At 43.9% G+C, this 12,289-nt stretch overlaps 1 protein-coding gene across 1 annotated transcript in view; it reads right to left on the minus strand.

Moving 5' to 3' along the window:
- Positions 1–345: 345 nt before the first annotated feature.
- The window catches only part of LOC142302309 (protocadherin gamma-B1-like), a 111,853-nt gene continuing 99,909 nt past the window's right edge, over positions 346–12,289 (minus strand). The window contains exons 4-5 of the mRNA XM_075343374.1: positions 10,193–10,284; positions 346–2,936 (exon numbers count right to left, since the gene is read on the minus strand). Of these exons, the coding sequence (XP_075199489.1) occupies positions 2,713–2,936; positions 10,193–10,284 (316 nt within the window). The 3' untranslated portion in view covers positions 346–2,712. The remainder of the gene's footprint in view (positions 2,937–10,192; positions 10,285–12,289) is intronic.

A 12,289-nucleotide genomic window follows, 5' to 3' on the forward strand; every position in this document is an offset into this window, starting at 1 on the left:
TAAATTACATTAATGCTATATAGAATATACTTAAAAAATGAAGTGTTTTGGGGCAAAATTGGCCAGTTCTTGTGAGCCCATCAACCGCGGCAAGGTGATCTTTCGTTGATGGGAGCATATACTAGTGTCATGCCTCTCTGGACTGAAAGTCTACAAATATATGGGCAGATAGTCTTGGCACTTACAGAGTGTTACTGTATCCCTTTGTGTTTCATGTAGTTTTAGCAGTTAGCACATGTTCACACTTGCTATATTTGGAGATGCAGTTTTTTAGTTTTGACATTACATGACCAAACCTTGCTGACATATTCCATTTACATCATAAATGACTAATAACATCAGATATTTTTGGAAGAAAACATTTTATTTATTTTCATTTTTTTCTTCAAAGAAAGAAAAAGCAATATAAATATTATTGTATAAAACGTGAGTGTAATACATTGACATTAGTCTATACTGGTATAAGAAGAAGGGTGAAAGCATATTTATAATCAAAGTACGGGTCAGAAATAGACACAATGAAAGGACAGATGGGTTTAATGTACATTTATATCACAAACCACACAGAAAGATACAGGAGGAATTAAAGTACTGCAGCCCACAAGTTATATACAGGGGTGAAAGGATCACGTAATTACTATATTACAATACCATCTATACTACAATGAAAGTTTTGTTATAAAGTAAGGAACTAAAGAAAAAAACAAAAAAAAAAATCACCTAGCACTAAACAACTTGTGTGACCGCCCTATTCAATAGTGTTACAAGCTCTGGAGAAGGTTATTGTATAGATACCCACATAAAGGGGCGAATTAGTGGTTGCGACCTGATGATACAGGAGAGGCATTGGCATAGTACGCAGCGGTTAGTGTATGATGCTTTTATATGGTAGAACTGTAATTAATGCTGTTCTCATTGTCAAGCAGCAAGCACGAGATACAAGACTGCTCAAGGCATCGGAAATTCGTATCTGCCTCCAAAGATCCCAGAACAGAAATTCAAGCAATAATGAATATAAAAATGAACATTTTCTTATATCCATTGCAATAAACCGGATTAATCGTTGCCCTTTTTTGCCTGAAAATATAATGTAATATATGCGAAACATAAAAAAAAATCCTTAAAAAATAAGCGTGCTCTACTTTCTCTTATGTCACATGTAAATCAATAAAAAAAAATCACAAAATATATCACATAGAAATGTAGAATTAATAAAGGGGAAATCTATCTATTTGTCTTCGAGAGTCTTACAAGAATTTATTTAGTGTTTGTGGAGTTGGATTTATTTTAATCTTTTGATTTCTGATGTCGCCTTATGAAGAGGTTTGATTTGTTTGTATCTGGGAAATTACACCTCTCTGAGAATTCATCTACAGGTGTACTGACAGTTTTGACTCCATAGTTGATTTCCAGTAAAAGCAGTGAAAATGTAATTATGTCATTGTAGTGCTCCACACATTGTAGTGCCCAATACATTGTAGTGCCCATACGTTGTTCCCAGCTTGTGCGCCTGGAGACACACCCCCCCTCCTACTCTAGCTACATTACTGGAAATGTACAGATCTTTGCTGTGATTTGATTATGAATATTTTATATATTTTTTTATCATGAAAAATGATAAAATCCTTTCCGCCAATCTTTCTTATACTTTTTTTTTTTACCAAAAAATGGCTCCTTTGGAAACTTTAATGCTTAAAAGCTAAATATCTGGCCTGCATTAAACAAGCTTACTTTATTTTTTCTCATTCTATATAAAGAATGCATAGACTCCATGCTGGGTACATACATGCAGAAGGAAGACTATCCTGTAGAAATGCCGACTGAAAGTAATTATTACACATGCATACCTTGGTACAGCAAATTAAATCGATAAATTGCTCTGTAAGAGCTGAGAATAATCGTAATCTTGTCCCCACTCCACACCATGACTTGTGCGTCTAAATCTTCTGGATTATGGCATGTTCCCAAAACATCTAATTTCCCCAAATTTCCAAAATTTACTAACTCTGACCCCCAAATGGCAAATCATTAGCATTTGTCCTTTCGTAGACATACAATGGTTTTCTCGGCTTCTTTTTTTCTTCTAAAGCCACAAATTTCATTTGTTTTGTTGAATTATTTTTATGTTTTTGTTCTTTCGAGTGTCGTAAAATTATTTTTACCGAAAATCCTAAAAAACTAATATTTATTTACCAAAGAAACGTGTTTGCTCTCAAGTCTACAACCAAACATCAACGTATTATTTTTTTTTCTTCATTTTCTTAAAATAATTTTCTGCTAAAAAAAAAAGCCACCTGGGTTAACGAAGCTTAAAGAATACGTCTCTGATGCTGATAAATTATAAATAACTATTTAGCAATACATATATACATTGGAAGAATTTCTATAAGAATGTGGAATACTACCAGCCGAGCTGGACCCTATGTAAAAAGAGTACATCATTGGTTAAGAAATGACTTTGCAAAATAGAATAATTTGGCCAATAGAAAATCTTGGCGCATTTCGAAAGGGCTCAGATATCCAGTGTCCATACTAGTATATTCATCATAGGAGCTAATAGCAGAGTGGACCCTTCTACTAGCCCTGATGATGACAGATACAACCAATTTTAACGCTCTCTTCCTTTGTAGATAAGACATTGAACATCGCTCGGAGATATTTGCTGGGGATGTTCTTGCGGGATTCTGCGCTGTTTACAAGCAGGCGTTATCTTCATTTCTTCTCCTTTTTGCCGGATTTCTTCTTGTTTCCTGAAGGTGCTCCTGCTTTTCCATCTCGTTTTCCAGCAGCGTTAGTAAGTGTTGATGTTGTTCCTGGAATGTAGATGTTTTGTCTGTAGTCTGGGACATGCTGCAGTGTGAACTGTGGTCCATAGCGAGCGCTGAGGCCCATTGTGCCTGCTCCTGGTCCGACAGCAGAACTTCCTTCAGCAGCTTCTGTTGGGAAGAAAAGAATACCAATCAGCCAAGGTGTGTGAAATAGATCACTATACTGTGTTCTGGAGCACAGTCATAAAAAAGGGTTATTCCCACCCTTTGGAAGTTATCACCTATGGTAAATTGCTGATTAGTCTGAGCCCATCCACTGGGGCCCAAACCGATCCCAAGAATGGGGCACTGCAGGGCAGAACTGCATCTGAATGGAGTGCTGGACATGTTGTCTACCACTCCATTCATTACTTTTGGGACTGATGGAAAAAGCAAAGGGGATCAGTGGATCAGACTTAAGGCCCCGTCACACTAAGCAACATCGCTAGCAACATCGCTGGTAACGAACAACTTTTGTGACGTTGCTAGCGATGTTGCTGTGTGTGACATCCAGCAACAACCTGGCCCCTGCTGTGAGGTCGTTGGTTGTTGCTGAATGTCCTGGGCCATTTTTTAGTTGTTGCTGTCCTGCTGTGAAGCACAGATCGCTGTGTGTGACAGCGAGACAGCAACAACTAATGTGCAGTGAGCAGGGAGCCAGCTTCTGCTGAGGCTGGTAACCAATGTAAACATCGGGTAACCAAGAAGCCCTGTCCTTGGTTACCCGATATTTACCTTTGATACCAGCCTCCTCCGCTCTCACTGCCTGTGCTGCCGGCTCCTGCTCTGTGCACAGATAGCTGCAGCACACATCAGGCAATTAACCCGATGTGTGCTGTAACTAGGAGAGCAAGGAGCCAACGCTCAGTGTGCGCTGCTCCCTGCTCTGTGCACATTTAGCTGCAGCACACATCGGGTTAATTAACCTGATGTGTGCTGTAACTAGGAGACTGGGGGCTGGTCACTGGTTGCTGGTGAGCTCACCAGCAACTCGTGTAGCCACGCTCCAGCGATCCCTGCCAGGTCAGGTTGCTGGTGGGATCGCTGGAGCGTCGCAGTGTGACAGCTCACCAGCAACCTCCTAGCAACTTACCAGCGATCCCTATCGTTGTTGGGATCGCTGGTAAGTTGCTTAGTGTGACTGGACCTTAACATCCATCAGCATGTTATCACCTATCCTAGATAGGTGATAGTTTCAAAAGATGGCACTAACCCTTTAAAGGGAATTTGTCAGCAGGATTTTTCAATGTAAGCTGAGGACAGCATGCTGCAAGGGTTAAAAAAGAAAAAACAACTGTGTTTCTCTTATCTGTGTGTGAGCTATTATTTACCTAAACTAAAGGGTTTATTGCTTGCCTCCTGCATGGAATAAACACCTCACAGTCAATGCACAATCTTTATTGAGAGCCTGGAATTGGAGGGCTGAATTCTTTGATAACATCAGAACGGCTGCACACAGTGATCTATGTTATACATCGTTTGTTTCAGAATCTCTTTGCCTACAACATGCTGCTCTCAGATGAAGTAGCAAAAACCCGCTGACAGATTCCCTTGAAAGGAAATCTGTTACCAAATTTTTGCCAACTAATCTGAGAGCAGCATAATGTAAGGGAACCCCTAATTCCAGCGATATGTCACTTACTTGTCTGCTTGCTGTACTTTTGGTAAAATCAGTTTTATCAGTGGGAGATTGTCACTAGAAGGCTAGTAAACTACTGCCATGTAGTCCTCCATATTCATGAATTCTGTAATCTCGCCCCTCTCACTGATTTCTGCCTACACACAGTGTACACAAAAAGCTGCCAATCAGTGGTGTTTGAAGAGGGCAGACAGTAATTTTATCACAACTACATCAAGCAGCCCAGTAAGTGACACAGTGCTGGAAATAGAGTCTCGACCACTACGTTATACTGCTCTAAGATTAGGTGGACTAGTAAACCTGCTAAGATGTAATCTTCCATATTCATGAGTTCTATCTAAGGCCTCCGACACACATCCATGCCGCCGGTACGTGTTTGCCATTTTTTGCACGTACCGGCGGCACGGAGACACGTTCAGCAATGCTACCCTATTGTAGCAGGCACACACACGTAAAACCACACGGAACGTGTGTCCGTGTGCGTTTGTACGTGTGTGCGTTTTTCTACACGCTGACATGTCCATGTTTTTTCCGGCAGCACGGGTGTCACACGGCCCGCACCTGTACCACACGGATGTAGTGTGGATGCGGTCCCGTGTGACACGCGCTGGAGAAAATACACGTGTCAGTGAAAAAAACCCAAAACAGTTACTCACCTTCTCCAGCCCTCCTGTCTGCCGCTGCTGCCACTTGCTGCCGACCGCCGCTCATTATGCTCATTTAATATTCACTTCACTGCGGCCGGCAGCAGCGGGGAGACGGCAGGGCTGGAGACCGAAGATCAGCACCACAGACAGCAGCGCGGACCACGTGCGTATGAAAATTACCGGCTCTTCGTGTGCTATCGCGGATAGCACACGTAGAACACACGTGGACCGCACCTACCCGAGACACGTACTTACCACACGCAACACGCAGGGTAAATACTTGTCTCGTGGCACGTGCGTGTTTTTAACGGAAGTGTGTTTCAAGCCCAAAGGGTACTTTACACGCTGCAATATCGTTAACGATATCGCTAGCGAGCGTACCCGCCCCCGTCGGTTGTGCATCACGGGCAAATCGCTGCCCGTAGCGCACAACATCACTGACACCCGTCACACGGACTTACCTTCCCTGCAACTTCGCTCTGGCCGGCGATCCACCTCCTTTCTAAGGGGGCGGTTCGTGCGGCGTCACAGCGACGTCACACGGCAGCCGTCCAATAGCAGAGAAGGGGCGGAGATGAGCGGCCGCAACATGCCGCCCACCTCCTTCCTTCCTCATTGCCGGTGGACGCAAGTAAGGAGATGTTCGTCGTTCCTGCGGTGTGACACATAGCGATGTGTTCTGCTGCAGGAACGACGAACAACAGCGTACTTGCAGCAGCAACGATATTATAAAAAGGAGCAACGTGTCAACGAGCAACGAATTTTCACGTTTTTGCACTCGTTGACCGTCGCCCCTAGGTGTCACACGCTGCGATGTCGCTAACGGCGCCGGATGTGCGTCACTAACGACGTGACCCCGACGATATATCATAAGCGATGTTGCAGCGTGTAAAGCACCCTTAACCCTGACCACTGACTGGCAGATTTCTGGATATGCACATTGTACACATAAAAGTGGCAATCAGTGATGTTTGCAGCATTCAAATAACTAGTTAATCTGCAGAAGTGAAAACATTGGTTTTATCAAAACTGCAGCAGGCAGCCCAGTAAGTGATACATTGATGGAATCAGGGTCCCTGCACCTGCATCATACCACTCTCAGACAGAGAAGCAAAAAAATAGTGACAGATTTCCTTTCAAACCTCATGAACATTGTTTTCTCATATAGAAACCAGTGGTATAGTTTTATGGCGTACAGGTGCAGCTGTGGTTGGAGCAAACAACTGCAGGCTTATGCTGTACAGGAACTGTGATGAGCAGACACATGGCGCTGTGTTAATTGTTAGAGTAATTTACATTGTGTGTAAGCTCTTTCTTACAGTATATCTTCCATTTGATGATGATACATATCATGGTTGCTGCATGTCTCAAGTATAACAGTTAATTCTCTCACAATATGTGAGTGCTGATGACTGAATTGAACTGAGTGAAGAGCTGTTCAACCTGGGTCCTATCCACGCACGACTTTATGCCCCTCAGTAGTGAGCTTCTCTGATGTTGGGTGTATGTGAAGCACCCCACAGGGCCTTGGGAATACTCGTCACCGGGCCAGGGAGGGTCAGGGGATGTCACGGGTGGCCATGCGTTCCTAACTCCCCCTTGTTGGTCGCTCCTTCCCTGAGACACTGTCATTAGTGGGTGGAAGCCCTAGTGTTTGGTTGGCAACCTTAAGACCCGACCCTAGCCCGGTCCCCAGTGGAGAGGGCAACCTACTGTGTGTATTGAATGAATGGGTGTGGAACCGGCACCGACCTCCTCCGGACCCGGGATGAGTACCGCACATTAAGTGAGGTGCAGTACCCCGTGGCGACTGAAGTCTCAGGGGCGCCACATATGCATCCTGGCTTCAGAGAGGGTCACTGTGCATGATCAGAAGTTGTCTGCATTTTCGGTCATGCGCACTACGCCTCTCTGTAGCCGGGACACAGGAATGCGCATGACTGGAAATGTGGACAAGTTCTGATTATATTCAGTGAGCCTGGTGTCAGAATCACTCAATGCTGCGGGGAAGAAAGCCGTGGCAATGTGCGGATTTGTACTGCGCAACTGATGATGCTAGCTGTTGTATAGCATTTATCATACCCACAGGGGTATGATCACGTACTTAATGGGCCAACTAGTCATTGAACTAACTCCCCTGCGACTAGAGGCCTAATTAGCATCTCATAAAGGGTCTTTAGAAATACTTTTTCTAAAGATCTGTTTATCTATGCTACTACATGAAGGGACTGTTATGAAGGGAATATAGATATGTGCACAGAATTGCTGATGCTTCTGGGTTCATATGGAACCTGACAAGTTCCCTTTCATTGATAGCGCACACTTAAGCGGGCTTTACACGCTACGATATCGTCAATAAATTATCGTCGGGGTCACGGTGTTTGTGACGCACATCCGGCGTCATTAACGATATCGCAGTGTGTGACACTTATGAGCAACCTTAAACGATCGCAAAAGCGGTCAAAATCATTTGCCGCGGAGAGGTCGTCCGGAAACAAAAAATCGTTTTCTGCTTATTAGCGATGTTGTTCGTCGTTCCTGCGGCACCACACATCGCTGTGTGTGACACCGCAGGAGCGACGATCATCTCCTTACCTGCCTCCACCGGCAATGCGGAAGGAAGGAGGTGGGCGGGATGTTACGTCCCGCTCATCTCTGCCCTTCCGCTTCTATTGGATGCCTGCCGTGTGATGTCGCTGTGACGCCGAACGAACCGCCCCCGTAGAAAGGAGGCAGTTTGCCGGCCAGAGCGAGCAGGTAAGTGCGTGTGACAGGGGCAGCGATTTGCCCGTGTCGCACAACCGACGGGGGTGGGTACGATCGCTTGCGATCTCGCTAGCGAGATCGCAGAGTGTAAAGCACGCTTTAGTGAGGGGCGGCCGCAGACTGTAAAAGTCTGGATGAGCGCAGTTTTAAAGGTAACCAGGTGCCAGACGGAGGTATTGCTCCAGATCCGACACATGGGAAATTAAATAAAATAAAGGAAAAATACAGAAAATAAGAATGAAGTTAGCACTTCATACTAACCGAGGCTCTGGCGTGGCTGTACACTGCTCCTGTGTTCTCTCCTTCACTTCCTGGGCAGGTCATTAATGCTCACACATATTCACTGCTTTCCCCGCCCACTGGCCGTCCTGGTGTCTGTGATTGGCTGCAGTCAGATGCGCCCCCAGCCTGTGTGACAGTGTCTGACTGCAACCAATCACAGGCGCTGTCTGTGGGTCAGTATCACGGTGTGAAAATAAATATATTTGGCGTAGGGTCCTCCCATATTATGATACCCAACACAGATAAAGCATATGGCACACAGGATGTTATCCTTGACTGGCACCAGACTTCACACAATTTGCTATCAATCAAGCTAAAATGTCTGGTACTAAGCAGGGAAACAATTTGGGGGGAGGATGCTCAGAAAGTGCTCTCTCACACCGACAGCACTTAACGCCTAATTGCATGTCAATTAAACCTCTGATTTCTTGGGAAAGTTGCAACAGATAGAAGATGTAATCAATGGATTAACTTTCATAGATCTGTATGCCCGTGTATGCGGTTTGGTGTGGGAAGGGTTAAACTTACTGACATTACTTTTAAGAAATCTGCTCGGAAATAAATAAAAATATAGTACAAATACTGATAGGCACTACAGCTCAGTGTACCTTGTGCTGTACAACGCATAGATCTCCATCTTTGAGCTGACTGATTTGATGTGCTGTAATTTCTCAGAGGAGTTAGATCATAGATGATAGCGGTGGAGGATTACCAGTGAGCTGCCATAGCTGAAGGCAAAGCTCCGCCATATGGAGCACTCCTGCTTCTAATCAATATCTATTATTATGAGGAGCAGTTATAAATCTGAGAGCACTTGTCATAAAGCTCATCTCTACCCCCCATTATACTCAAGACATTTCTCAGAGGATAAAAACTTTAAAAAGTCATAATTTTTTGTACTTTCTTTCTATAGCACATATGGCATTAAGAAATTTTTACAGTATATCTTAGGATAGATTCTTTTTTTTTTCCGCAAATAAGACTCATTTAAAGGAAATCTGTCATCACAGTTTTGAATAATATAGGCAAAGAGACACTAAATCTAACAATGTATCACTTAGATTACTGGGTGCAGCAGTTCTGACACAGATGTAGCAATGCAGCAGAGCTGAGAAAGCTGCCCCCGCCCACACCAGGCTCACTATAGACATTGTAAATAGACAGTGAGGTGCTACTTAGAGGAGAGGGCATGTCAAACTGCCCTGCACGGGGCAATGTAGTGCAGCAATGATAAGACCCTGGCGCTAAAACAATCATTGCAAGTAAACAACACCACAAACCTTGAAAACAGAGGCATCATTGAAATATCTGTGTGAACCCTTACAGCACGCTGTCTTCAGATTACATAGCATGAACCTGCTGACAGCTTCCCTTTAATCTAAAACTCAGAAAATATATATTTTCAATGTGTGTGGCATTGTATGTCTTTTTAAACCTTTTTTACATTATTATCAATAAAGAGTATTTTTAATTTATGTATTGAGTTCTGCACTTTTTTGTATAGATATTTTAATAAGTTGTACATGTTGAATCTTACATATGGCTGTAGGACACCTACTGAATGTATGTGTAGTCATGTATCACATCCTTATCATATTTTAATATACTTTTATTATATGTATATACAGTATATATATATATATATATATATATATATATATACATACAGACACACAAGCACATATATATATATATATATATATATATATATATATATATACTGTGTATGTGTATATATATATATATAGATATATATATTTATATGCATGATGTGCTTCTCTGTTGCAGTAGCGTGAGCCTGATTTAGCTATGGGGCTCCATGATTACCAGTTATTCTCCCGCAGACAACCATGACACGTCATTGATAGTGATCATTGATATTGATGATATGCGAAAAGGTCATTGAGATGTTTGATCCTTCATGACCTTGAGAATTGTCCTTTCTCGATAGCCTTGCAAAATCATGAATATCACATCCCTCTGCTTTGTACCCAGAAACTGTTTTCTCAATTTGACCCAGAATTTTTCCATTAGCTGTCACTGAAACTGACCATTTGCTGACGCCAGGATCATTGCTTGTAGTCTTTCAGTTTCAAACTGGTTGTTTGGCCACACTCCAGCTTCTTCCGTGGGTTGTTGTGCTCTAAAGAAATGAAAAGATATTTTCCTATAAGAAATAGGCCAAACATGAAGGAGTAACAGGTGTCTGCCTCTCCTGCCAGGAACGCCGAGAGATGAGGCCAACAGATGGTTAATGTTACAGTGTTGAAGAAGACATTTCAATTTTTATGCTATAATTAAACCAGGTTATTAATATTATTGAGGATGAATATATTTATATAAACAGATTCATTAAAGGGGTTGTCTTACAAACGTATCACTAGGAGTGGCAAGACCGCCATAGCTCCTCATAATGAACTTGCTGTTTTTCCTGATCTGTCATCACAGCCCCTTTCCCTTGAGTTACCGTAAGTTGTTTTTGAGATACCCACAGCACAATGATGGAAATATCTAAGGATTGTCCTTTCCAATCCCTTACTGCTCCTGTGCCGTTCCATTTCCGCCGGCTGATATTTATTTACTAGGTTCTAGATATGACGTATTGTCTTTGTAAACACTGCTGTCAATCACTGGTGATATCAGTGAGGCCAACACCTCAGTGATCCATGGAGCCAGGTTTACGAAGAGCAGGGAGATATGATGTGGGAACACCTGGGATTTGGGAGACTGAGTACCTTCCTTTATTTCTTTTACCATAGTTAAAAGAAAATGTGGTACTGGGAAACCCCTTTAAAGGGAACCTCTTGGTGTGTGATCTGCAAACTTAGGGGCACTTTGCACGCTGCGACATCGCAAGACGATGCTGCGATGCCGAGCGCGATAGTACCCGCCCCCGTCGCAGCGGCGATATCCTTGTGCTAACTGCCGTAGCGAACATTATCGCTACGGCAGCTTCACATGGACTCACCTGTCCTGCGACCGTCGCTCTGACCGGCGACCCACCTCCTTATTAAGGGGGCGGGTCGTATGGCATCACTGCGACGTCACACGGCAGGCGGCCAATAGGAGCGGAGGGGCAGAGATGAGCGGGATGTAAACATCCCGCCCACCTCCTTCCTTCCGCATATCCTACGGAAGCCGCAGTGACGCCGGTAGGAGATGTTCCTCGCTCCTGCGGCTTCACACACAGCGATGTGTGCTGCCGCAGGAACGAGGAACAACATCGGGCCGTCGCGTCAGCATAATCATGGATTACGCCGACGCTGCACCGATGATACGATTACGACACTTTTGCGCTCGTTAATCGTATCATCGAGCCTTTACACACTACGATGTCGCATGCGATGCCGGAAGTACGTCATTTTCAATTTGACCCCACCGACATCGCACCTGCGATGTCGTAGTGTGCAGAGCCCCCCTTAGTGTTATTAGTAGTTGGTCAGATTGATATACATTGTTGTAGGAAAAGTTTCAGTTAAACTTGCACTTCATTCATTGAAATCCTTGGTGTTTGTATGAATAAGCCGAGTGGACGGTACTATTAAGTGATTGACAGTGCACACAAAGATAGCTGCCAATCAGTAGTAGGACCACCTATTGTACTCATTACTACAAACTCTAGGATCTTCAATGAATAGAATGAAAGTTTTACTGAACCTTTCCCTACAAACCTATACATACACACATAGGCTATGTGCGCACGTTGCGTACAGTCTCTGCAGAAATTTCTGCAGCGATCTGAAGAGCACACGTGCGCTTCAAATCGCTGCAGAAAATGTCCGTAGTGAAAAAAAAAAAGCCGATTCCATGCGCTCTGCCTGCAGCTCCTGCCATAGACAGAGCAGGGGCTGCCGGCAAAGCGCACGGAAGAAGTGATATGTCATTTCTTAGAACGCGCGCTTCGGGCAGCAGCCGAAGCGCTGCGCTCTAAGACGCCACGTGCGCACGGCCCCTGCACAATCTCCATAGATTATGCAGGGGACACAGGACGCATGCAGTTATGCTGTGCTACAAAGCGCAGCGTAACTGCATGTAATTACGCAACGTGCGCACATAGTCATAGACAGTATAGACCAAAGTTTGGACACATCTTCTCATCTCTAGAACAACTGTTAGCAGGCCTTCATGGTAAAATAGCTGCTAGGAAA

This window comes from Anomaloglossus baeobatrachus, chromosome 4 (assembly GCF_048569485.1).
Source record: "Anomaloglossus baeobatrachus isolate aAnoBae1 chromosome 4, aAnoBae1.hap1, whole genome shotgun sequence".
NCBI lineage: Eukaryota > Metazoa > Chordata > Amphibia > Anura > Aromobatidae > Anomaloglossus > Anomaloglossus baeobatrachus.